At 32.0% G+C, this 27,753-nt stretch overlaps 5 protein-coding genes across 5 annotated transcripts; 2 read left to right on the forward strand and 3 right to left on the reverse strand.

Moving 5' to 3' along the window:
* Window positions 1–770: 770 nt before the first annotated feature.
* LOC108481776 (glycine-rich cell wall structural protein 1.8-like) lies at window positions 771–2,306 on the forward strand. The gene has a single exon (XM_053025638.1). The coding sequence runs from the start codon at window positions 829–831 to the stop codon at window positions 2,173–2,175; it is 1,347 nt and encodes a 448-aa protein (XP_052881598.1). The 5' UTR covers window positions 771–828; the 3' UTR covers window positions 2,176–2,306.
* Window positions 2,307–4,085: 1,779 nt separating this feature from the next.
* LOC128293051 (uncharacterized) lies at window positions 4,086–6,319 on the reverse strand. The gene is made up of 4 exons (XM_053028148.1): window positions 6,058–6,319; window positions 5,844–5,980; window positions 5,016–5,113; window positions 4,086–4,369 (listed from the first exon to the last, which is right to left on the reverse strand). The coding sequence occupies exons 1-4, from the start codon at window positions 6,317–6,319 to the stop codon at window positions 4,135–4,137; spliced, it is 732 nt and encodes a 243-aa protein (XP_052884108.1). The 3' UTR covers window positions 4,086–4,134.
* A 3,043-nt stretch (window positions 6,320–9,362) lies between these two features.
* LOC108483610 (ubiquitin carboxyl-terminal hydrolase 20) lies at window positions 9,363–13,003 on the reverse strand. The gene is made up of 7 exons (XM_053028157.1): window positions 12,644–13,003; window positions 12,434–12,557; window positions 11,692–11,802; window positions 11,323–11,495; window positions 10,885–11,226; window positions 10,645–10,767; window positions 9,363–10,391 (listed from the first exon to the last, which is right to left on the reverse strand). The coding sequence occupies exons 1-7, from the start codon at window positions 13,001–13,003 to the stop codon at window positions 9,852–9,854; spliced, it is 1,773 nt and encodes a 590-aa protein (XP_052884117.1). The 3' UTR covers window positions 9,363–9,851.
* Window positions 13,004–13,886: 883 nt separating this feature from the next.
* On the forward strand, window positions 13,887–16,500 carry LOC108483611 (DNA-directed RNA polymerase I subunit rpa49). Its single transcript, XM_017787101.2, has 4 exons — window positions 13,887–14,527; window positions 15,016–15,162; window positions 15,374–15,688; window positions 15,757–16,500. Exons 1-4 carry the CDS (start codon window positions 14,081–14,083, stop codon window positions 16,168–16,170), a joined length of 1,323 nt encoding a protein of 440 aa, XP_017642590.1. The 5' UTR covers window positions 13,887–14,080; the 3' UTR covers window positions 16,171–16,500.
* Window positions 16,501–17,344: 844 nt separating this feature from the next.
* On the reverse strand, window positions 17,345–21,092 carry LOC108483732 (probable ADP-ribosylation factor GTPase-activating protein AGD8). The gene is made up of 7 exons (XM_017787293.2): window positions 20,640–21,092; window positions 20,390–20,508; window positions 19,193–19,625; window positions 18,800–19,060; window positions 18,123–18,245; window positions 17,843–17,941; window positions 17,345–17,752 (listed from the first exon to the last, which is right to left on the reverse strand). The coding sequence occupies exons 1-7, from the start codon at window positions 20,712–20,714 to the stop codon at window positions 17,645–17,647; spliced, it is 1,218 nt and encodes a 405-aa protein (XP_017642782.1). The 5' UTR covers window positions 20,715–21,092; the 3' UTR covers window positions 17,345–17,644.
* Between the last annotated feature and the right edge of the window lie 6,661 nt (window positions 21,093–27,753).

Here is a 27,753-nt window from a genome sequence, read left to right on the forward strand (position 1 = left end):
TTTGGTTGAGGTGGTAAAGTTGAGAATAAAAATTTATAATGTTTTGGGTTTGAATCCCATTATGAGAAAATATTTTCTAGATTGTATATAAAAGATAAATTATCCTCAAATAATACCTTATTTTCTAAAATAAAGAACTTTTGGTAACATTGTTGATAAGTGATACCAACTTAATTAAAATATTAAATATAAAACTAAAATAGTCACATCTTAATCCATAGATATTTATATTACATATATGTTTTGGAAACAAAAGTTAGCTTTCTCATGCTTGTAAAAGTTCCATTTAAACCCCAATTATCCGGCAAGTGAATCTATTGTTTCATTTTCAATGATTTAAGCAATAATGTTAATTATTCTTACATGCTTTGCAAGAAACAATACCAACGAGAGAATCCAAGTGAGATAAACAATACTATTGTCAAGTTGATCTAGATTATCATGGTAAACGAATTGTTGAGTTGCTAACTTTACCATTGGTCTGACTCGGATATCCATCAAACTAGAAGGATAAAGTAGAGTATGCTAATTTGAAGGCATTATTACTTAAACAAAACGAGGGAGTAAGTTTCAATTTAAATAAATAAATAGATTTGGGTGCCAGCATATGCACACTAGTGGGTCTACTGGTGTGAGTTTAAACTTTTGTCTTACTGCCGACTTGACAATCTTTGTTGGGGCACCCCACAAATTACCTTTTGCATGTGCTAACTAGGTCCTACCTCTCTCAATGTAGCATACGCGTATTTCTCTTTTAGGCTCCAAGCCAATCCCTATATATACCCACCTTCACTTGAATGGTAAGCCAAGGTGGACTAAAACGTTCCCATGGGGATCAAGAAGATATTTGGTGTTGTTTTCTTTGTGCTATTAGGTGTAGGTATTTGTTCTGCAGCTAGAAATCTCCTCACTCTTGATGAAGTAACTCCTCACCTTTCGGGCATTGGTCATGGTGGTGCCAATGTTGGGGTATATGGTAATGGCGACCTTGGAGGAGGAGGTGGAGGAGGTTCAGGAGGTGGCGGTGCACATGCAAATCTAGGAGAAGCCGGAGCTGCTGGATACGGAGGTGGTGGTGGTAAAGGAGAAGGTGGTGGTGGCGGTCCTGCTGGTTATGGAGGTGGTGGAGGAGGTGGCAATGGTGGTGGTGAAGCTAGTGCAGGTGGATATGGTGGTGGAGCTTCTGGATATGGTGGTGGAGGTGGTGAAGGAGGCGGAGCTGGTGGTGCTGGCGGGTATGGAGGAGCGGGTGGAATTGGAGGTGGTGGTGGTAGTGGTAGTGGTGGTGGCGGAGCTAGTGCCGGTGGATATGGTGGTGGAGCTTCTGGATATGGCGGTGGAGGTGGCGAAGGAGGTGGAGCTGGTGGTGCCGGCGGGTATGGAGGAGCCGGTGGACATGGAGGTGGTGGTGGTAGTGGTGGCGGTGGAGCTAGTGCAGGTGGATATGGTGGTGGAGCTTCTGGATATGGCGGTGGGGGTGGTGAAGGAGGTGGAGCTGGTGGTGCAAGTGGACATGGAGGTGGTGGTGGTAGTGGTGGCGGTGGAGCTAGTGCAGGTGGATATGGTGGTGGAGCTTCTGGATATGGCGGTGGAGGTGGCGAAGGAGGCGGAGCTGGTGGTGCCGGTGGGTATGGAGGAGCCGCTGGACATGGAGGTGGTGGTGGTAGTGGTGGCGGCGGAGCTAATGCAGGTGGATATGGTGGTGGAGCTTCTGGATATGGCGGTGGAGGTGGCGAAGGAGGCGGAGCTGGTGGTGCCGGTGGGTATGGAGGAGCCGGTGGACATGGAGGTGGTGGTGGTAGTGGTGGCGGTGGAGCTAGTGCTGGTGGATATGGTGGTGGAGCTTCTGGATATGGTGGTGGAGGTGGTGAAGGAGGCGGAGCTGGTGGTGCTGGCGGGTATGGAGGAGCCGGTGGACATGGAGGTGGTGGTGGAAGTGGTGGTGGAGGAGCAAGTGCAGGAGGATATGGTGGTGGAGGGGCACATGCAGGTGGATATGGCAGTGGAGAAGGAGCTGGAGGAGGTTTTGGTGGTGCAGGCGGTCATGGTGGTGGTGGTGGAGGTGGTTCTGGTGGTGGAGGTGCCGGTGTATATGGTGTAGGAGGTGCACATGCAGAAGGATATGGAAAAGGTGGTGGAGCCGGAAGTGGTGAGGGTGGTGGCTATTATCCTTAAAAGTACTCTATCATCATTGCAATTCACCAAGAGCATTAATATTGTCACTACTAGTACTAAAAGAAATAAGTGTAATTTGGTTACAAAAACCAAAACCTTGAAAGATATGGCAAGAAACTTTGGAATCGAAATGGATGGTCTTAAAAGTTGTATCATATGATATTCGAATGAATCCATCGTTTCCTAATGATTTACATGTAACACTTTGTTCATAAGCATTTTATCAATCTAAATTTATTTATAACAGAGAACAATACATGCACGGCGAAAGCCCCTTTCACATGTCCCAACGACAACGTAGGAGTCCTAGTAATAGCCTACATTTTTCATTGCAATATGAAACCAAACAATCAGGCATGTTTTGCAAATTCACTCTACAACCTAATTTTTCAGCCTTCACTCTATCTGTAATTTGCTCACTTCCTGTTCATCAAACACAGTAATAACATCAACATTTACACATTAGTAATAATCAAAGAAAACACTAATTTGTGTCTTCGTGAGGGAATTTTTACCAAAATATCTTAGGAGAGGAAAAGAAAGTGAATGAAACTAAAACCCAAAATGTATTATGTGTATCTTATCTGGTTATATGAAATATGAACAATTTATTGCAATAAGGAGCTATATATTGATGGAATTTATATGAAAAATATTTTTATATAATGTTGTTGCTAAAATTTTAGGAAATTTTGGATTTTGAAAGATAAAAGGCAGTTGTAAGGATAGGCAAAAGCGATGGCTAGAAACATTATTACAAAATATTTATTGTAAATGTAAATAATGAGATTCAATCCGATCCATCAATTTTGATTTAAAATTAAAATTCATTTAATTTATTTAAATTAGAATATGATCTAATTTAATTTTATCATAAAAGTCAATATCATGAATATCCACAACACCAAACTGAAAATATTCAAAACATAAATGATCTAAATATTAAATGATATTACTTCAGCGAAAACATTAGATTCGCAAACTTAAATAATCCAAACTAAAAATATTGAAACTCAAATGTTCAACATTATTCATTAAATCCTTCATGACGGATTGTTGAGTTGGTATAGCCATTAAATATTTTTGTATAGTGTTTAGGCAATTCAAAGAATTTCTAATAATTGGAAGACCAAATTTGGTCTTACTCAATATATCTAGTCCATGTACTTTAATTTAGCATAATTTAGTCTTTTATTTTTATAATATTATTGGTTAATCTAAATAGTTAATATCAGTAATTATTTCAATTAAAATATTAAGGATAAATTTAAACACACTTTTAATTCATCACATTTAAGAAAAAATTTATGTCAATATTTTAATGAAGTAATTAATGGTGTTAACTATTTGAATTGATTAATGTTAATATAAAATAGATCAAATTATGCCGGGGAACATCATTCAAACCGAAGAGGGCTTTGCCCAAAAAAAATTCGTTATACCCTTCAATTTTTTTTGAAAAATGCAATTAGACCCCTCAAAACTTTCAGAAATTCTAATTGAGCCTTTTCAAAGTTTTTAAAATTTTAATTAGATCCTCCAAAGTTTTTAAAAATCTTAACTAAACTCTAGTTTTTGAAAAATTTCATTACGCCCTTAAAATTTTTGAAAATTTTAATCAAATCTCCAAAATTTTTTGAAAATTATAAGGTGATATATATTGTATGTAAACATATGTTAAAAATCCAAGAGTCCATAATTACACAATAACATGAATACAAATAACTCAAACTCACAACATTGTCAACGGAACAATGAGCCTTATTACTGGTTTACTTATCTATTACAAAACAAATTGTTGAAATAAGTAAACTATTTTTTTTTTTTGGGGGGGGGGGGGAGGTTACGTACAACTCTAGTTGGCATGTTTACATCCTACTCGGAGTCATACTATCTGAGATCTAATTTTAGTGGTTTTTTTCTACGGTCCGCCATCATCGATGATTGAAAGAAAAGGAGTTAATCGTCGTCGTCTTTTTCGAATTCTTGGTCTTCCAGAATTCGCTTCAAAGGTTCCGAAAATATAACCACCGGAGTAGCCAACCAGGCTGGGGATTCACTCGGAGTGTGCTCTCCGCTATCGATCATCGGACGACCTTTGATCATGTCCATATCGCCTTCCTCGCTCATCATTACCATGTTGCAAGGTATTTTTTTAGCAAAGTATGCCCTCTTCTTTCTCAAATTTCGGTCGCTGCATTTCCAAAATCAAAAACTTTAGTCTCTTCCAAATATCAATAGTTGGAATTAATCTCTTTGTTAAATGAAAAAATCATTGTTAGTTAAAATTTTAGTTTTAATCACTCAATTTTTTTTTTAATTGTCTTTGCTTTTATCAAAAAATTCTCGATTTCATCTCTACTTATTATACCAGCATATAAACAAAAACAATAGTCTAAATTTAAAGTAAGCTACTTAGGATCTAATATCTTATCAAAAAAGGGGCATGGACAATTAAAAATTGCATTGCCAACAAGATGATCACTAAGCAGACCGACACGTCAACAATGCTAGATAGTCAACTGATAAACAGTTTATGCGCTGCTTGTCACAGAATAACCCCCTGATAGCCCAATGACCAAATACAACCCTCTTTCTTACTCTTTAAACTCTTTGTTTTTCACCTACTTTTTATAAACATAAGTATTGAAAAATATTTCAAAGTACAAGCTCTAATACCTTCTAACACCTTTTAACTCATGTTTATTTTATCGAAACCTTAATTTTTTAAATTCAAATCATTTATCTTGAAAATTATCTCTAAATATGATCCACCACCTCAAAAAATAACATAACCAAAAAGAAAATAAATCAAACATTGTATGCGTATTCGAACTCACCAATCAAAAACAACCCAAGATGCTCGAAGGTTAATGATTCTTTCGACAACAAGCGATGGCAATGGATAACCCATTACAATTTCCTTTTGTAATGTAACCTATCAAATAAAATATTGAATGCATTTATTATTTGTAAATCTTATAAACCAAGGTTAAAATATTTTGTTAGTCTTTATACTTGTATAGAATTTGAGATCTAGTCCATGTACTTTAAAATTAAAAATTTAATCCTTCTACTTTTCCAATTTAAGATTCCTAGTCCAATCATTATCGTTATTGGTATTTTTTGTCAAAATTTGTCAACTTATCATGTTTGTTTCCTATCAATCATATACCACTTCATATGATAATAACTTAATCAAAATTCCAAGTTGACAAGTTTTGGTAAATATATATATATATATATATTTGCAACTTTATTGGCTTGACTAAGATTCTCAAATTAGGACTTCAATTTTAAGTTTTTAAATATAGGGACCAGGGGTGAAGGGAGGAGGGTTGCCAAGTCCTTGGCCATTTTAAAATGAGAAATTGCTTCCTTAGGCACCCAAAAATATTAAAATCTCAAATTAATATATAATAAAATTATAGTTTATCCCTCCCAAAAATGCTAGAATTTTAATTTAATCATTTTGAAAATCATAAAGATATAAATAAATACAATGATAAAATTATATTTTAGTTCTCATAAAAATGAAAACTTAATTTCAACCTCCTAGAAAAAATTTTAACTTCACCCTTAACTGAGACTAAATCTCAAATTTAACCAAATTACATAAACTAACCACATATTTTAACCTAAAAATCAAAAGAGATGAAATCCAATACCCCATGTCTTTTACAAAGGTCCATCACTGCTTGCAACTTTATATATTTGGCATCATTTTTCCACTCATTTTTCTCTTTTATTAAAGACAAATGCTCAAACTCCAACATCCATACATCTTGCCATGTCTTTGAAAACACTGCAACAAACCCAAAATGATCAGAACACGAAATTGAATGATTTGAAAATCAAAATGAATTAGAATTGCTAACTTACGAGGGATATTTAACCACGGCATGAAACCGACGAGCGTGACAATATGACCCGAGGCACTAACATTCTCGAGCACCCACTCCAGCAGCTCGGTTGTGAATTCCTTAAGACCATTCATGACAATCACAACATTTTTAGGTACATTTACAGAGCCCGGTGAACTAAGATCAACTGCCAATGATTCTTTCTTTTTTCCTTTACCACTAAATCTTGGCAAAAATGGATAATACTTACGTCTCCCACTAAATTTGATAGGAAGAACCATTTTTATTTTTATTTTTTGCAAAAAATGATGGAGATGTAAACGGATTTTTGGACATGCCCTTGTTTTCCTTTTATAGTGATTTTTGGGCATTAATTTTTTGTAATGAAAAGATATTTTTTAAAAAAAAAATTGATGGAACCAAAGACAAGGACTTTCAGCATAGTATATTTGAGGATCACTAGGTTGGGTTTTTACAACGGAAATTCCAATATGATATTTTGGAGCAATAGAGAAAGGCGAATGTACATGGGAAAGTCCCTCTAACGAACTTGATCTTTTTATTATTAAATGGATCAATTTAATCTTTGTACTATTAAAAAAATCAAATAAGACTAAATTGGAGTAGAATTAACATTTATTATTTATCAGAGCTAATATTTTTAAAATTTGGGTAAACTACCCCATTAATCACTCTAAATAGCGTTCGTTTTTATTTCGGTCACCTCAATTTTTTTATTTTTTTTTGTTAATTTGATCACTCCAAAAAAATTGATCAAATTGGTTACTCCACCATTAAATGGTAACGACAATGCATTTTCACATATTGTTTCGGGGTGATCAAAATAGGAACAACCCTATTTAGAGTGACTAACGTGGAAATGCACAGTCAGCATTCTGTTACCATTTAATGGTGGAGTGATTAATTTGATAAAAAATTTTAGGTGACCAAATTAACAAAAAAATTGAGATGACCAAAATAAGAACGACTTCTATTTAGAGTGGCTAACTGGGTAGTTTACCCTAATGTTTTTATTGTTATGTAAATAAAATATTTTGTTTGGAATTGAATTGTCATTTAAAAGAATAATTCTTAACACATTTTTTATATAGAAAGTGTTAACTTTGTTACTATTTAGACTTATTTGATTGTTTTAATAATATAGAGATTAAATTAATAATAGAGGGACTAATTTGATCTGGCCCCTATAATACAAGGACCTATCAAGTACTTTAACCAATAGAGAAAAATGTGTTTAGGCTTTGGAATCCAGTCTCTAGATTTCATCGTTCGGAGGAGTTTTAATTGAAAAAAGAACACCAAAAATGGAAACTATTCTGCTGAATGTAAACATCGAATTCTCCCCAACTAAACTTTGAGAATTATTTATTTGCTCAAAGATGGATTAATTGGATCCGGAATTAGTTCTGATGCAAAATAAAAAGTTGAGTTAATTAATCTACAAACAGGTATGAAACAATTAAATCGAGATTAAATGTCGGTAAAATTAGTGGTTGAATCGATTTTTTTTATTTTTTTTATTTTTAATTTTTATCATTTTTAAATAATTTATTTAATTAAATTAAAAATTAATCAGATCTAGAATAGTACTCTAACGAGTTCAACTATCGATCTAATTTTAAAATTTTTGTTTATTTTATTTAAGAAAAGTAAATAAATTATACATGATAATTCACTTATAAAATTTAAAAACTTATCTACTAATATACTAAAAATTATCCATGAAACTAAATCAAATAAAAAAAGTATTCTTTACCATAAATGAACATAGAAAATTTAGTATCACAAAAACATTGCTTCTAAACTGAATATTTGAATTTTTAAAATATATTTTCACGGCAAACTATTTATACTCTATTTAATTTTAAAAGTTATAAATTAATCATTGAACATATTGCTTATTGGTATGTTAAGTTACTAATAGACATAATATGTAGGGACATGTAAATTTATAATCTATCACCTAATTATTAGTAATTTATAATTTGATCACTCAATTTTAAAAATTACAAATTTATCATTAAACTATTAGTAAGTTTACAAGTTTAGGTTTTAGTCGATCAATCTTTACACCATTATTCCATAACCCAATAATTCAAATAATATCAACAATAATTTAAGTCTAAAATCCAAGCAAAGCCACTCTAAACCTCATGCATCATCTCTAATCTAACCAACTCAACAACCCTTCATTATTAACCCACTCACCCTTTTCCCTTCGGCCAAAACCATAACTCAAGAAAAATTTACAATCAAGCTATTCACACACATTTACCCCCAACCAGCAACTAAATATCACCACAACCACAATTAAAGCAAACAAAAATACAAATAAAACGAATAACAAGAAAGAAAGAAAGTCTCTTATTTCAACATACCCTAAACAAGACCAATAGAAGTAGAGGGGCAAAATAAAATCAAATAAAAGAGAATCATAATATCAAAAATAGGAGACTCAAATGAACCAAATTCAATCAGGAATTAGTCGGATAATTCAAAGCAACAAAGACTCAATCCAAAAAATTAAGGAGAAAGTCTCACTAAGAAGAGAAACATATCGAAATTAGGCGGTCATTTGAAGGCAATGAAGGGAGACTCGAAAACCTCTCTATTATGACTTTGCATTTAAATCATCAGAATATCAGGACATTTCAAGAAAAAAAAAATCATAAAGTTGAAAGAGGAAGGAAAAAAAAACTCTGCTTTAGTATATTTCTTTGCCAAGGAAATTGAAAGATTACTAGATTACGACTGTAAAAGAGGTCTCGGATACCTTAAAACTTTTGAATAATTCAATGAGCAATTTGTAACTTTTTTTTAAGTGACCAAAATGCAAAACTTAATAATAGTGAGTTAATGACAATCAAACAATAGTGAGTTAATGACAATCAAACATTCGTTAGCAACTTAACAACCCAATGACTTGAACGATAACTTTCACATAGTTAAATGACTAATTTGTAACTTTTTAAATTAAATGACCACAAAACAACCTTGGGTGTAGTTTAGCCTTTTGAGTTAAACTCAATTATTTTCATGAATGAAAATAATATTTGAGTTTAATTAGTTATAATAATAGCTTAATTGACCAAAGATCATTAGCTTAAGAGTTCTTTTAATTCAATAGCTTGTTTATATATGTTAACAGATTTTCAACAAAAATAATATAGTTAAGTAGCCAATTTGAATGAAAAAGAGGACCTAAAAGCAAAGCAAAGCAAAATTCACATAAAATAAAATCAAATAAAAATAAAATAAGTAACCAAAATATTATTTTAATTTTTAACTTCTTACTAAAAAGAATTTATACCATATAAAAGTCTTGAAATATTTACTTCCTCAAAACAAAATCCCAAACTTTACATTTTTCCCTTACTAAAAAAAAAAAAAAAAGATCAACCCCTTTAGCCATCATTGTCTCCTAAAAAAATGGAACCCTTTATGCCATATCATACAACCAAAATGAGCATAAAAGATATAATGGACTTCATATACTCCATGTTTTTACCTTTGAGATTGATTATGGCCATGCATACTGACAAAGGGTGACCCTTTTCTGAGTAGATGATCATCTTCTTCTCTTCATTTTACCAACAGGTTGTAAAGCCAACAGAGCCATGGATTTCATACCTCGTTGACTCAACATTCTTTTAACATGTCTCATTGCTTCACTTCTTCTATGAAGCACCCTAGGCCTATTGACTGCTCTTCTTCGATTAATGGCACACTTCTTCTCTTTCGAACGGAAACGTTGAGTGTGTACTGAAAGAGTAAACCATCTCATCGCTCGTGTTATCCTAGGAAAAAGCGTATTACGTAACAAAAACTTAATATGAATCCCATTCTTTTACCTGAAGAGTCCCTTTGACACTTACCTGGTAATTGAGATCTGAATGGCATTCGAGGGAAAGTACTCTGATTGCTGTTGTTTTCCCCGAGATTGGATGCAGTAGATATACTCATCGGACTATCATCGCTCAAATCAATAGACTTTGGCTTGGATTCACTACGGGGTCCGGAAATCCCCTTGGTAACAACACATGGTTCATCAAGCTCAAGCATCAATTGTGTTTCACAAGAGAACTGAATTGAAGTTTCATCAGCAACAACTTTAGATTCATAGCCATTGGTATCGGTATTATTTACCGGTTGGAGATCGGAGACGCATACAATATTATCAAGAACAGATTTTGGTGAAGGATCAGAAGTACCAAGGTCCGTACAAGGCTTTTGTACTTCTATTGCAGTTGATAACCAAGGTATACCCTCCCTAACATAGAACAAAATGTAGGCTTCTTGAGAAAGCACTTCTCCTTCCTCAACACTAGTAACCTGCAAAAGATAAAACGTGGCGCCATTATACACCATTCATTCAAGTTTCATCAAAACATCACTACATAATCACATAAATAAGATCCTTCAAAGTTTATAATTTCAGTTAATATTACATTCAATATGCTTGCAGCACAAGCAAAGTTTTAAAACATTGGGGTGATTGAACCCCCCTTTACCTTAATAAGCACGAAAATTCTAATCAAGAAACATATATCGAGACTAGTTGGAACAAATTTGTTTGAGTTCTTACGATTGAATCATTCAAATTATGCCACGTATCTGGAGAGGACCGAATGTAACAAACGTAATGTCCAGAAGTAGGGTTGTATCCAGAGTGCTTCACAACTGCATATAACTGATACTTCAGTTCCTCCTATTACAAAACGAGCACAAACAATATGAGTTTAGCAGTTTTGAACACTAAAAAAGTGGTATAATTAATCCAAATAGACCATATAAAGCCGACCCCAAAGCAAATGGTGCTACTCACATTATTACTTGTCTGATTGACACTAGTGTAAGGCTGCAAATCCAACTCTAACGGGAAAACAATGTGCTTGTCGATCTTCTTGACGTAGGTTGCTTTAGTCTTAAATCTCTTCAAGTGGAATGCTGCAACAGAAGGAGCCTGGTCTAGCATAAGTTGTTTTTCAACCGACACCTTGTCTTCACAATTCTCACACCTGAACTTTGCAACCAGATCATCTATCTTTTCCACCTTGGTGAAAGACTCTAAAGCACTCGGAAGGGTGTCAACATCTTCGATCTCCAAACTCAAATCAATCAAGGGCTCGTAACTGTAAGAAATGTGACCACAATTGCAACAGCATAGCTGAAACCATCAAAGTAAAGGTATAATCAATAAAAGACTACATTTCTCACTTACTTAGAAATGGCTAATCGAGATCAATTTGGCATTGTTCCTTACTTTGCTAACAAGTCGACCACCAAAAACCTTCTTAACTAAACAAATAGCCGGAGAAGACGAACAATCATCCTTTAGCTTTAAGTCCAAGCAACATTCTTCCAGCCTATTTAACAAGCACTGAAGGAACTCGTGAGCATCCTCTTGTTGATATCTCTCAAAACTAGGTGAGATATCTGGATTTCATGTGTCAAGAATTACAATTAAGAAAGAACTCTTTTCGATAGCACATTGATAACAAATATGGCAATTTCATCAAATTACAAAAGTTAAGCCTAACTACAAAATTCAATTTTGGAACAATAATTAACTATTCAACCAGAAATTAATAAGCAAATGACAAAATAAAAACAATAAAAAAGAAAAGGATACAGCTCAAATTGTCAAAAATTTTAGATGGTGAAACAACTCCTCCAGATGAATTCAATGAAAGCTCAATGTGATCATGAACAGCACAAAGTAAACAAAAGCTATTAATATTCCCTGACAAATCCAACAAAACTAAATAGTTAGAAACCCCGAAAGGATACACATACACATACACATATACATATAGGATTCACATGGCTGCAAATCATACCATCAACAATAGCACATTTAGGAAAAGAATCATCTATCCCTCATATCCTTCATGTCCATGACATGGTTAGAATTATGTTGCATTGCAATATACGTACATATATACATACACATACATATAGGATTCACTTGGCTGCAAATCATACCACCAACAATAACACATTTACGAAAAGAATCATCTATCCCTCATATCCTTCATGTCCATGACATAATTAGACTTATGTTGCATTGCAATATACGTACTTGTACACATAGACATACACATACACATACACATACACATACATATACATATATATACATATACACCAAAGGCGAAGACAGGGGGGCAGGCACTGGCCTTGGCCCCCCAAAAATGGTAAATTTGCTACGGAGGCCCTTCAAGTTTTGTCAAATCTTAAGCTAGTATAATGGTAAAATTATACTTTGACCCCCCCAAAAAGTTATTATTCATTTCTGGCCCCTAAAGTAATTTTTTGGATTCACTCCCAATATACACATACACATACAAAAGTTTAAAGGAAAGAGTTCTTACGTTGACAAGGCTTCTCATGATGATTTAAAGACCGAAGACCCAAAACAAAAGGAACAGTATGAGTAAAACATTGTAACACGGCATTGATAAAGCATGTGTTACCCAAATTTTCCAGCCCTGCACCCTACAAAATCCAATATCCAAAATGTTCAATTATTCAATCACCATTCAACCAACATATACATACGCACATGAATAATATAAACATACCACTCCAGTTGGTTCATTTGCAATTCTAAAACCTTCATTAGAAGGAACCCAAGGATCATGGGGTTGCTTAGAATCATAAGGGAGTAAAGCTAGGATCTGAGACAATTCGTATTCATCAGAAGAAGACGAAGGGGGTTGTTGATACGTTAACGGAAGCACGTTCAGACCTTCAGGATTCACCGCCGTTTCATCTTCGAGGAAGCTTTCTAACATGGTGGCAAGATCAAGGGAATCATTAACAGCCACCATTGGAGAAAAAGATGATGACCCAGATAAAGAATCGGGCACTAGAGACGGAACCTGATCGATTTGAGAGGGAGAAGGATCATTTGGTTTATCAGTATACGTTTGGGTTTCCATAGAAAGACGGTGATAAAAGCTTGCAATGAGTTTCGACAGAAAAAAAAGGAGTTTCGGGGAGATTAAGAATTATGTATCTCCAAAAGAAACGAACTTTGGAATCCCCAATCTTGCTGGAATAATTAAGAAGAATAGTGGGGTTTTCTTGGAGAACAATTTTGAAAGGGGGAGGGAAATTTTTTAAGCCGCCATTTCTTTGGTTTTCTTCTCCATTGACTGTATAAAAAATAGACTGCTTACTGTAGAAGGTAAATAAAAAGAGAGAACTGAACAGATCGTTTTGACTTTTGAGTTTTGGTCAAACCCTCTCTTTTTTTAGGGTTATTTTTTTTGTTTCCCTTTTCAGCTTTGTCGGTTAAAGAAAATTATTATAAAATGTGAGATTTCTTTTTTATATTTTATTATAAAATCGTTTCAATATTATTTAAATTTGATTAGGTGTCGATTGGGGTATTGATTCGGATAAATATTTTAGATCGGATGAGTTGAGAATTAGTATAAACCAGTTGAATCAACGATTGAACTAGTTGAATCGATTTTTAATATTTTTAGTTTTATTAATTTTTTTAATAATTTATTTAGACAATATTATTGAACCAAAAATTAAAACTAATTGAACTGATTAAAAAATATCAAAATCGAGTTTAACCAAAATAACACCCAAATAAATTTTTTTATCTTATATTGATAAACCCAAATTCAAGCCCAAATATCCTAAACAGATAAACCCAACAAAAAAGGGTAGGCATATCAATCAAAATTTTAAAGATAACATAACTTAATCGAATTAAATAGTAATTTTTTAAAAAATTTTGAATAGTTGGTGTCGGACAATTTAAGACCCATAAAACTGAGTTAGGTGAAATGAAGTTTGGGCTTGAAGCCTATATTTTCCTTGTTCCAAACCCAAAAATATTATCCAACCCCTAATTAATAAACCCTAAGATCAAAATACCCAATTTTTATCTTTGATTGATACTCTCTCCTTTTCCATTATTTTCTCCCCACACTTCCATAGCCGGACTCTTCTCTCTTCTTTCAAAGGAAGGGGTTTTTTTTCCCTATTAGGCGATCACCATGGATAAACAGCCATCTGCTTCAAAATCAAGAACACAAAAATCCAAAAAGAGGAGCAGAGATGATAATCAAAATCCTGGTGGGGCAAAACATGAGAATTTGCAAGTAAAAATCCAACTTTTTCAAGACCAACCAAACAAGATTCCACCTTTAGTTGCTTATTTCCCATCTGGTTACAACCCTCAAACTCAACAACGACAAGATGAAGAAGAACCCAATAACCAGAACAACTCACCCAAGGTCCCGAAGGTCAAGGTTTATAGAAACATGGCTCAAAGAAAGGGTAATAGGCTTCAAGTTGTGGTTAGCCCTGGTGGGTCAAATGTGGACTTTGTTGGGTCAAGTTTTACAGGTGAGGCTGCTGCTGCACAAGTTTGTAGGTACTCACTTGGGGTTCTTGATAAAGAGGCTGGGACTCTCAAAATTATCCCTATTGCTACTAATAAGGTAACATTTTTTCTATGTATATGTATGTATGTGTATTTTCTCATTTGTATAACTACTAGCTGTAAGTTATATAATGGAGATGTATGTCTATGTGTATGTGTATTCTCTTATTTGTGTAACTACTGTGCCTTAAGTTATATAATGTATGTGTATGTGTATGTGTATGTGTATGTGTATGTGTATGTGTATGTGTATGCTCTTATTTGTGTAACTACTGGCCTTAAGTTATATAATGGAGAGGTATGTGTATGTGTGTGTATGTGTATGTGTATGTGTATGTGTATGTATCCTCTTATTTGTGTAACTACTGGCCCTAAGTTATATAATGGAGATGTATGTGTATATGTGTATTCTCTTATTTGTGTAACTACTGGCCCTTAAGTTATATAATGAAGATGTTTGTGGTAAGGGAAATCATGTTGCTATCGGACAAGATGTTTATTATGGTTTTTAGTTAATGTAATTGGCTTTGCGTGATTTAATTGTAGATATTTAGATTGGAACCGAGAGTTAGAACTGCCGAGACTGCTAATGAAGAAGCTTCGAATTCCACAAAGAGTGAACTTACTGCCAATAGAATGGACAAGCTGGGAGAGCTTACTGCACTTTACGGAACAAAGAGAGAGAGAAAGAAGGTTTGGCCTTTTCATATTTCTTGGGAAGTGTAATTATAGATTCACATATATATTTGATTGGCTTTTTGAGATATCGGCTTAAGTGGTAATGCAATTGGTTACATTCATAGTTATACATAGAAATACCTAATTTTTTTTTTATGTAAATACGAGTACAACCAAGTGATACTTTTAGTACTATTACAAGGTTCTAACATCTTGTATAATGCAGAGGAAGGACGCCATCAATTTGAAGAAGGAAGTTGATTCTGAATCACAAAAATCTTTAGACAAGAAGATCGAGGAAGTTGCCTTTGACAAGGAGGCATTGGCAAACACCAGTTCCCTTATTGCTCGTAACATCCCTCCACACGATGTTTCTGCTACTACGCCCCTAGAAGCTTACCCGCTTGACAAAATTATTCTCAAAGGCGACTGGGATTTTCTTGGAGATATTTATAAGCTTTGGCAGGGTGGCGAAAAAGTAGAAACCAATGCTTATCCGCACTTTGTTTGCAACAGAATCCGAAAATTGGATGCAATTGAGGTAATGCTACGAGAAAAGACTTACCGAAACTTTTCATTGATATATTCTTACGTTGCCTTTAACTGCAGGACGAGACACAACAATGGAAACTCTCGTGCATACTTTCGTATATTACTCATCTCATGAAGTTCAGGGATCAATTCTCGATGGGACACGTTAAATCCGGAAAGAAACATATTATCCCAAGCATTATACATCATAGGTTCCTTAACCTGTTTACTGATCCAGGGTCTAAAATACTAGCAAGTGAAAAAATCAATCTCTTCATCAGTTATGTCTTGGTGCTCGCTTTACATGTTGATGGATTCCGAACCGATCCATCAGATATAGCACAGGATCTAAGGATCAGTAAAGTAGATTTAAGACAACATTTTCTGAACCTGGGGTGTAAACTCGTGCATCAGAACAGCATATTATACGCAACCCTTCCCGTCCCTCTAAACTTTCCTTCTCAGAATATAAGACGAAAACGAAGACAGTAGATGGATCGGCTGTCACAGATGATATTTCAGCGTGTCGGTCCATGGAGGTGGGTTTTTCGTCTTTGCGGTGCTAGTATTAACCATGCCGAATTTTGATTTATCAATGTTTGTGGTCATTATTTATTCAAGTTGATTGATAACTGATAAAAGGGTCTGCAACATTTTTTTTGTTTGGATGTTGTATCAAAGCTATATCAAAAGCCATGAATTAGCATTTTGTTTTGAGTGGTTTTTATATTTTTCATGTTTTTTATTGGAAACAGAGTGTTGTATGAGAATTTAGTAGCCAATAGAATAATTTGGTCTCTATTTTGTTATATCAAAGAAGAATGTCAACAAAATGATTTAGGGTTGAGGTTTGAGTATGATAGCCGGATGAATTCGAGTTTCGGGTTTGGGTTATTTTTGGATTATTTGGGGTTTGTATTTTTCAGATTAAAGTTATTACAAATTCAAACTGTTTTTTTTTTTTTTTTTTGATACCAACATGCTTAAGCGCCATTGCGTTCATGTTTTTGTTGCAACACATAAGTTAAAAGCTTAATTAAAATCAGGTAAAATTAATTGATTAATATTGGATTATTAATTAAATTAGAATTATTTACGTTAAAATGATAAAAATTAATGAAAACAACACAATGGAAAAATATGCCCTTTCAATTCTCATTATAGTTTCTTCCACGTTCTTAAAAAGGTGGCCATAATTGACATTTGATACCTTATTTGACAGATCTTATAGTGGTCAAAAAATTATAATTGTTTAAGAAACAACAAAATTAATTTTTATTAATTAAATTAAAGAGTAAATTAATCTTTTCTATTAAAAATTTCATCCATTAAAAACATAATTGATGAAATAAAAAAACATTTTAACAACAAAATTAAATAACAATTTTAACAAAAAAATAACTTTTTATTCTAACTACAAAGACAATCTTCTTGTTATTACAAGGGCGTTCATAGTACATTTACTGTTTCAAGTTCAACCCGTTAATTAATCCTCCATTTATAAACCCTAAAATATAAATAAATAAAAAGGGCAATCCCCAATTTATTCACTAACTAAACAATAATATCATATCATACTAATAATGAACGTAAAACAGGTAAAAAAAAAAAGAAAAAAAAAAGAGAAAGCAATATGAGAAAAGTTAAAAACAGGCAAAAGGCAATGTAGTTCAACTCCAACATACCTTTTCCTAATACACGCACAACATGACAACTTTGCTTTGGTTTACAGTTGATACACATACGAATTCTATACGAAAGGGTCCAATAAAAATACCACATTTGGTAATAGTGGTAACAAAGAAAAGAAAACCAGCCTGCCATGACATTTAAGGTTTTTTTTTTTTTTTTAAGATATTATTTGAGAAGAATTTTATGATAAAAATAGCTTTACATTCAGTACAAAAACATATATAGGCTGGTAAAATAACAAAACATGTTTTTTTTAAAGGTCAGAACACTTGCATTAAAGGATTCTGTCCTGGAGATCCGACATTAGTGTCGATGCCAATGAGCTAAGTTTCTTTCCTGTCTCACCAGCTATGTTCTTGAGGTTTGAGATATCTTGTTGGGCCTGAAACCGATAATGATAAATATATAAATGAACTTATACTCGATAAAGAAATATGGGGAATGCATAAAAGATGCAATTTAAAAAGCATACCTGGAAAGAGAGTCGATTGATTAGATCGCTAGCAGCGACATCAATAGAACCATCGGCAGAATGACCAAATAGATCAGCACTGGAGATGGCTGTTGAACCCTGTAAAAGACCAGGTGACTATCAGGTCTCAGAAAACCACATTTCATGGATAAATTACTTCCGGTTATGCGCACATATGAAAGAAAAAGAGGCTGTTAAAAAATGGTAGTAAAAGTTGGTGGTAGATAAGGATACAGTTAAATTATATCTGTCAAGAAATAAATAGCTACACAGCACGTACTGAGAATTTCTGCAAAGTAACTTGAGCATCATTGTCTGCTCTGGTATTATCACCAAAATATTGGGCTGATGAAATAGATTTTGCATTTGAGAACTTTCTCCTAGCTTCATCAGTTTCCTGAATCTGATAGCAAAAACGAAGCAATAAGAAACAAACCTGAATGGCAAAATAAGATACAAGCAGAAATAATGGCTAAGATTGACCCCTCCCAGGGGGGATATTATAAAAGTTAAAACACTTCTCATCCATCAAATTCTCACACATTACACTACATGAATATCTCCAATATGGGAACATTTCCTTTTCAAATTCTATGATTTGGAAGGCAAAGTGACACATTCAAGTAGATTGAAGGCTATGTCCTGAAATTTGATTTTCAAGGAAAAAAGTACCGCTAGCTAAAAGCATAACCAGACATCCTCATTAAGAAGTTGAAAGTTTCTAGCAGTACAGGTATTACAATTGACCTTGAGTGATATGGGGAATCATAGAGAAGAGTAAGATGTTCTAAAACCAAAAGGAGACAATTCCATTAAACTAATCAGCCATTTATACACACAATATTTAAGTTCTTTGCCAACAACCTCTTGACCAAGTGCCAACTCCCCGGAATTCTTACCCCTATCCCCAATTATCAACAAAAAATGTATATTTAAGTTCTTGGTCATATAACTTACTTGCACTTTTGAGGTATTTGAGCTTGATTTCTTCTGAAAACCACTGTCCATGCCAAATTCTGCAAAGAAGCTTGACGACTTTGGTGGAGCAACATGGCTAAGAATTTGTGGGCCACCAGAACTCGACTCAGAAGATTGATCATTGTCTACATACTCAAAACGAGATGGAAAAGTTGAGCTAACAGGTGCAGTGTTATTAGTAGGGGAAGCAACAGGAACAACTCGTTCTTCAGGCTTTTGATCATACAGATTTTCACTTGGCTGCAGTAAAAAAACTAGGTTATTAAGAAGGGCATTTAAAATAACTCCAAAAACATGTAAATATTCTAATCAAGATATCCTTATGATCATTCTGCAGTAATTGTATTGCTCAAGAAGGTCTGGAAGGAATACCTTTGAAGTAAGCTTTCTGGCACCAAGTCCTCCAGTTTTTCCAGTTCTTTTTGCACCTAGAGGCTTCTTAACAGTGCTGGTAACAACTTTATGAGAAGCTTTCGGTGAAGCGGGAAGTTCTACTTTTTCTTGCCCAACTAAAGAACTTTCTTTAGGAGTTTCATCAGTCTTGCTATTAAGAGGTCCATTGGGTGCTTGGGGTGACTGGGAAGCAACAGGTGATGAAGGCAAACCTGTCTCCTCTGCCATACTCTTAGCAACTTCTTTTGATAATATTTGCCTATATAAATCAGCTGCTCTTGAAGTATATTTGGCCTCAATTTTTCCCCCATCAGACCATCCATGCTGCTTAAAGAAAACCTGTGCACGGTTGTTACCTCCATAGATCATCATTTTCAATTGTTCAGTAGACCAAGAATCTAAATTTGTAGACCTGCATAAAATATACATGTTTTTCAAAGAGGAAAACACATCTAACAAAACAACTTAGCTTTTTAGGCCAATAAGGACAATCTCAACGCCTAAGAAGGTGGTGTGGTTTTGTTCCTTCAAATTTGGCTAAACACACCGACAAAACAAACAAAAAGAAGTACAATATAGGGAGGTGATATGCATATTGCATTGTTTACCCACAAAAGACTCAAACAGATTCGGTTAATACCAGATTAATCACTCTACAGAATGGGCTTATTCTATCAAAAACTCGAGAAAAATAAAAAGGAGCCTTTCTAAGTAAATTTTAAAACTATATCAAAGGAAGAACAAAAGCCGATACAGGAACAGCTTATCCCATTTGCATTATAAATAAAAAAGTCAATTTAACCGCATACTATCATACATAAACAATAGCCCCAAAAACCATTTCAGTTCAGGAATCTCTCCAAGACTAGAAACAAGAAGTGTGGGAACATCTCTGAACATGAAAATACATAATTCAGAAGCACGTAAGTAGAATACCAAAAACCAAATTTCCTCCTTTCATTCATTCCTTCAATTGAATTTCAAGAGACCCAAAACCGGATTACGATTTACAAATTTCCACACTAGACATCTCAGCTGTATCCATAAATTCCCTTATAAAACGGTTGTTCTAAAGCAAGACAAAAAGCCTTTGCACGAATAATTAAAAAGCATCACTAATTAACCAAAAAAAAAACACGAAAACTAAATCCAAAACGATATTAAAAATAATGAAACCTGACAAAGCTGATGTGTACACCGAGACTCCGATGAACGGCTGAGCAATCGATGCAAAGAAAGATCCCGTAAGTCACTGACGCCCATGTTGGATTCTTCGCATTACAATCGAAACACATCTAACAAAAAAATATATAAAAAATTAAACAAATCGAATATCAACTAACGGAAATTCCAGATCTGAACCAGATCTACCGATAAATCAATAGAACAATCATACTTAAAATTTAAAAAAAAAATTAAAAAACACCTTGTTTTCTGATTTTGCTTTCAGCTTTCTGAAAACGGCATTCTTGTCGGTCAGATTATCGGACGACGACGCCATCGATGGTTCTTTCTTTTCTTTCAATTTTTTTCTTTTTGAAATGTAAAACGAAAATATTATTTATATGTATATAAAGGAAGGATTTTTGCACTGAAGAGGGGTGGGATCGAATATCGAACAGCTCCTCTGGCTTTAGAATTTGAAAGATATATTAAAAAAAAGTGTAAAAAGCAAAATCAATTGCAATTGCAATTGCAATTGGATTTGGGTTTGGGTTTTTTTTTTTTTTCCTTTTTTGGGAGGAATGATTTGGTTTGATTATGTAATGACGATTGTGGCCTTTTTTTAATTAATTAAGGGTTTTTGGAAGGACGAAAATGACCTTGAAATGGCAGAGCTTCCTCCTTTCCTCCGTGGGTGGCGGTGGTTGGGCAGGAGTTTTTTGGGCAAACTATATCCAAGGTCACTAAACTATTAATATATTTACATTTTGGTCATTTAACTTCAAAAAAGTTACAAATTTATCATTTAATTATTTGAAAGTTTTCACTTAAATCATTAGAATGTTAAAATCGTTATTGTATGGCCTAATCCTTTCACACCACTTACTCGAATTAAAAGCTTTCATCCCCTTCTATTTTTACAGCTCAATTTCTTTTATGAAATAATTTTAAATATCACGAATCTGCGAACTAAAATCTAAACAATTTTTTTCTTTGATCTCAAAAACTGACCGTCAAATCAACTTGGATCTAAAATATGTTTTTCTACTAGTTGATTGGTTACCGATTATCAAATCATTATTTAGAGATCGCTAGCTAGTCTTAAAAAAAAAACTTAACAGCCTGGTGACTTAAATGAAAATTTTTGAATAGTTCAATGACTTAAATAAAAACTTTCAAATAATTCAATGACCATATTATAATTTTTTGAAGTTAAATAACTAAAACGTAAACTTACTGATAATTTAATAATATGAGTGTAATTTAACCTATTTTTTTAATGGGCTTAGATATTAGAAGGTGTAACTAACTAAGTCACCTCAATTATTGTTGATGGCTCAACGAATATTCATCCACTAATTAAACCAACCATAGGAGAATACAATGCTAAATAACAGCTTTATATCATAAAACATATTTTCCTACTTTTGAAACCTGCCATTACAAAGGATAATCACCTATTTCGAATATAGATTATAAAATAAATATGAAAAATATTTTAAAAAATTAATAAATGCGAGATCTATAATATACTATATATAATACTTTTGATTTAGTGTTATCTATTAATCGTGTATCAATTCATTTGTGAATTTAACAAAAATATATTCGTTTTATAAATCAATAAATATTATTTTGAGGGTATTTATACCTTTCTATATTTTGATAAATCGAAAAAAAACATATGAATTTGAATCGAAACCTTAAAGTTTACTCTCTCAATTTTATTATTTCAATAAAATTACGTTTCATTTTATAAATCAATAAATATTATTTTAAGGATATTTATGTCTTTTTATATTTTAATAAATCTAAAAAAACATATGGATTTATATCTAAGAAACCTTATATTTTACTCTCTCAATTTTATTATTTGAGCAAAAGCTAATTTGGTTTTCATGATAATTTTAGGGCAAATTATCTCCATGATCACTTTAAAATAGGGTATGTCCTATTTTGGTCACTCCAATTTTTTTTTTCAATTTAGTCACTCTAAATAAGATAATTATGCGAATTAGTAATTACCGTTAAAATTTTTGTTTTCTTTTAACGGATTGTTGATGTGCCACATTAGCACATTAAGTGAATGACGCATGGCATTTTTCTGTCGACTTTTGACTAAAGCTTAGGGACCTCCCTATAATTAGTCCAAAACATTTTCCGCTTAAACTTTAGTCAAAAGTCAATAAAAATGTCACATATCAGTCATTCAATGGGCTTGTGTGTCACATCAACAATCCATTAAAAAAATAAAAATTTTAACAATAATGACTAATTCGCACAATTACCTTATTTATAGTGACCAAAAATAGGACAAATCTTATTTTATAATGGCCATTGATGCCATTAATCCTAAATTTTAATAAATTTATTAAATAATTATTTTAGCCTATATTAAGAATGTGTCATAATCTAATATAGTATATGATATCATGAAATGAATCATCCTTATATTATTTATGCAATTCGTGTATGTATTATAATACAATGAAATGTAAGTGAATATAATCCAACCTTATTTGTTCTGAATCGAAATTACGTGAATAGAAATTATTGGTGAGGATATGTTAGAGAAAATATATTTATCATTGGATACCTCGAGTGTCCTCCTCCAATAGGATTATCAAGAGCTTAGATTCACAAAATATTCTAAACAAATTTCATGTTTACTTATGGCTAAATAAAATAACGAAGAAATTTACATTAATTTTAAAGATATACGTTACGTCGGATATCGTATTTGAAAAAAAAAACAAAAAACAAAAAAGGGATATGTGAAATACTTTATATTGTCTTTACAATTTTAAGCTAGAAGTTCAAATTAATATTAACTAGCATTTAATGTTTAAGTAGACACATGTTGATAGGAGGATGTAATTGGTATGTTATTCATATTTTGAGAACTCAATTATAATGTTTTAAAGTTTAAGGACTAATTTAAAATCTAGATCATAATTTAGGAACATTTGGTGTAATTAACCTTATTAATAAATTATTGAAAAAGTAAATGATAAAAGTCTAATTTTATCAATTTTAATCCCCGTACTTTATGAACTTTGAAATTTCAATCCTAATTCAGATGGTATCATAAGGATTTAATTTTTGTTCTCCAACTTGATCATTTTTAGTCCATATACTTTTCAAACTTTGATTAAAATGATATGACATTTTTGTGGGTCATGAAATGGATTTGATGTCTGCCATTTGAGTTAGATTTCAAGTTCTGAATTTGGATTCCGAAAATAGTGTAAATTGAGTGATAATACACACGTAAATGTAATATTCATGATTATTTCTCAAATCCATGAGTTTATTCAATTCCTATCTGGTAATGAATTTGAAATTCATAAGGAATTTATAAATTTGACAAATTAATACTTCTTATACGTCTCATGTATATACTATATAAAAATACAACTAATTTATTCATAATATATGCATTTCATTCTTACAATTCATATAGTAGATAAAATTCAAACCCAAATTCTTAAATTCATGTTCCCAAATGCAACATTAATGAATTCAACAAATACTGTTCAAGTCAAAACTAAAATCTCAAACTTCAAAAAGTACATAAACTAAAATTAATTAAATTAGAGTCTAAGAATTAAATCGTGAACTTATGCATAGCACGAGGGCTAATAGTAAAACTTGACCAATAATAAAAGATTTTTTCAAACAAGCTTCACTCTCGAGTCCATACAATGTTTGCCAGGGCCCCAATCTGAAACTATTATAATATGAAGACCTAAAGGCATTAATAGAGCAATACAAGACAAGGACTGAAGTGGGCTTTTGGCAAACAATTGGACCAAAATAGATGACTATGCAAAGCTTGGTCTCCCTATTTTAATTATCCTTATGGGTATTTGTCATACCAAAGTATAACCAAACCTATAATCCAAGAGGCTATAACCCAAATATAATTCAAGCCTTCAAGCACTCGGCTCTGCCAATTGTAGACCCAACAATCATTTGGGATGATAAGTAGCTACCTAAAATCAATAGGATAAACAAGCTGGTTATTTATAAGGTTGAGTAAGAAAAATTGAGAAATTGAAAATCAATTCAAATTAAGTGTTCTGTCTAAAATCAATAGGATCAACAAATTGGTCATTCATAGGGTTGAGTAGAAAAAATTGAGAAATTGAAAATCAATTCAAAACCAAGTGTTCTGCCTAAACTCAATAGGACCAATAAATTAGTCGTTAGTAAGGTTGAGTAGGAGAAATCGAAAAATTGAAAATTATCTCAAACCAAGTGTTTTGACATGGGTATTGTTGCCAATGCAGGATAACGTGAATTCAAGTATACTAAAACATATTATCCTCTTATTTATGGATTGATAAAAATATTAAAATAAAATAAAATAGAATTGAAGACCTTCCAAACTCACATTTGTTTACAAAAACTTAAAACTCTCTATGTGACTCAACTCACCTTCTTCAAAGTCTTTCTTTTTGTTTCTTTAATTTTTTTTCTCTCTCCAATCTATCTTACTAAATTCAAATAATATCTTAAATAAAACAAAACAATATTGAACAAATAAAAAGGTTATTAAATTCTAATGCATTAATTTATAATTAATTGTGGGTAAAAAGTGTGAATGTGGGAGATTTGAATCATCAAACAAGAGAGCCTCCTAAAGCCATTAATTAAGGGATACAATGAATTTGGATATATAAAAGTCAAAAAAATCATTACAATCTCATTTGGGAATAACAAGAGAAAATAGTTGGGCTTTAATTTCACATTACTATCATGATTAATTATGAAGGATAATAACACTTTTAAAATTCTAGAGTTTCACATTGAGGTGTTGATAATTGGATTAAGTTAAATTCAGATTTGTTTTATGTATAGTATTCGAGGGAGGAGATTAGTAGAGGTCTCTTAACTCTTTTATAATATTTTCACCTTTAAAAATGATAAAATATTTATTTAATCCTTTTAAAATATACAATTCAATTCGACTCTTGTAAAATAATTTTTGATTTATTTTGCATAGTATAATATTATATATAGTTGTTTAAATTCAATTTAATTTGAAATATAGTCTTCAAATTTTATTTAAATCCATCCGTATTTGTAAATGCTTATTTAATATTTAGTAATTATATATAACTTAATCATCGAAAAACATCCCAAAAACTGACACCTTTATAATTTATCTTCTATCTTGGAGGCCGTTGATCATCTTCAACCCAATTTGCTTTTAGTCCTTTACTAATTACATTATTGAAGAAAAGGAAGAAAGGGATTACACACATAGCAACCAAATCTTGAACTTCATGTAAATAAATTTGAGTCCCAAATAAATATTTTTCGGTAAAAGTATTATGGAAACATTTATACTAAGAGTCAAGTTACATTTTACACCTTCTACTCAAAAAATAGGTAAAATTGTCATTATACATTAGGTCAAAGTAAATTTTAAAAATTTTATCCATTTTCACTGTTCAAAACTAGTGTGACTGACAAAATAACCAAATACTTACACATAACATGTAACGTATATTTTATGTTGATATATAGGGACCAATTTTTAACAGTAGAAATAAATAAAATTTTTAATAAAATGACCAATTTACAACAAAATAACTAATTTATCTTCTTTTTTTTTCAGTGAAGATAGCAAATTACAATTCCACTTTTGAGTACAAGAACCTTCACTGTGTTTTTCATTGTGCCAATGGCATGATCAACAACATTTAATGTTAAAAACACTAGTGGTGACCTTAAAATATGGAATTTTGTTTTCCTTTTGTTGGTGACGAAATTGATACCTTTTCGAAAAGGCCAGGAACAAATGACAAATATTTCGTTTTCTAAACCTTGTGTGACCTCATAAAACACACATGTACATATAGCTCCATATTAGAAGGGTGGGGCAGCAAACAACTGTAAGGTTGTGACATACACGAGCAGCAAACGACAAGTTTACAGAATGCAAATATATGTACATGGGGGTTCTTGTATGTGATACATTATCAGTCAACAAATTTATTTATTAACAATGAATAATCGAATATATTGACATTAAATCATGAGGTGTGGCATGATTGTTCATTGTTACTTAGGGAGGATACTTTGGTTTTGACCAAAATGAAAGATTCAACTATAATAAATTATAAAATAATTACTCAACTATTTTGTTTTGTCTTCTTTGATCACTAATTATCTAACATAAAAATAAAAACACATAATTAATTAATAGTTAGATGATCATTTTATAATTTTTATAATTGATTGACTAAAAATAAAAAAAATCATAATTGAATGACTATTAATATAATTTACCCTATATTTATAAATATCATAGCATTAAATATAAAATTCAATAGAGTTGAGAGGTGTTGGGTAGAAAAAGGAAAAATGTTATCCACCCCTTATCTTAAAGTTTTGATGAAAGAGATGATGCAAAGATGTTGACCCTTCCCCAGAACGATGAGAAAAAGGGCTTGATGAAAGGGTTGAAATATGTAATTAGTTCATGTAATTTGATAAAATTTAAGATTTAATCCTTATACTTAATTCAATTATTTATTGTCATTAATAGATTCTGTTAAAATTTATTACTTTAACTATTTAATTTTTTCCAATTATATAATATGTCGTACGAAGATAACTTTATCAATACATCAATTGACAAAATTAGACAAAAAATACTTAATAATTTTAATATTTAGACTAAAATTTTTAAATCAAAAATAAAAATTAAATCTCCAATTTTATCCGACTATAAACAAATCATTGATGAGTAGGAGCATTTATCATTGACAGATCAGTCATTTATTATATATATTATTATTATTTTAATTTTTAAAAACATTTAATTTTTTTATTATACCTCATTTTATCTTTTAATTACAATAGTTTATTTCCAAACTAATTTACACAATTCCACTATAATTAACTTTGCTTATAGGGATTATAAAAATTTAAATGAAATAATTTTCTCATATATATTGTGTTTGATATTGTGATGGTGCATCATGAATCCAAACTTGATCAGTCGATTTAATCATAAAAATAATTAATCTAAATTTATTTAACTTAAAATTTAAATATATTTAAACTCAAAATAAACCCAGACTTAAAATGATTTAAATAAATAACTCAAAATAATCCAAATTTAAATTGACAAAATAACTTGATCCCAAAATCCTAAATCTCAAATCTGAATAACCTAAATCTAAAATATCTTAAATCAAAATAATTTATAAAACTTAAAACTTTATTTTTAACCCTATTAATTCAACCCTAAATCAACTCAATTCATTTAATTAAAAGATCTAACTTATTAATAAATTAAATGACAATTCCAACTATTTATCTTTTAATCTTATGGCCAAAATAGATTTTTACTCATGAAA

The sequence above is a fragment of the Gossypium arboreum genome, chromosome 1, assembly GCF_025698485.1.
Source record: "Gossypium arboreum isolate Shixiya-1 chromosome 1, ASM2569848v2, whole genome shotgun sequence".
Classification (NCBI taxonomy): Eukaryota; Viridiplantae; Streptophyta; class Magnoliopsida; order Malvales; family Malvaceae; genus Gossypium; species Gossypium arboreum.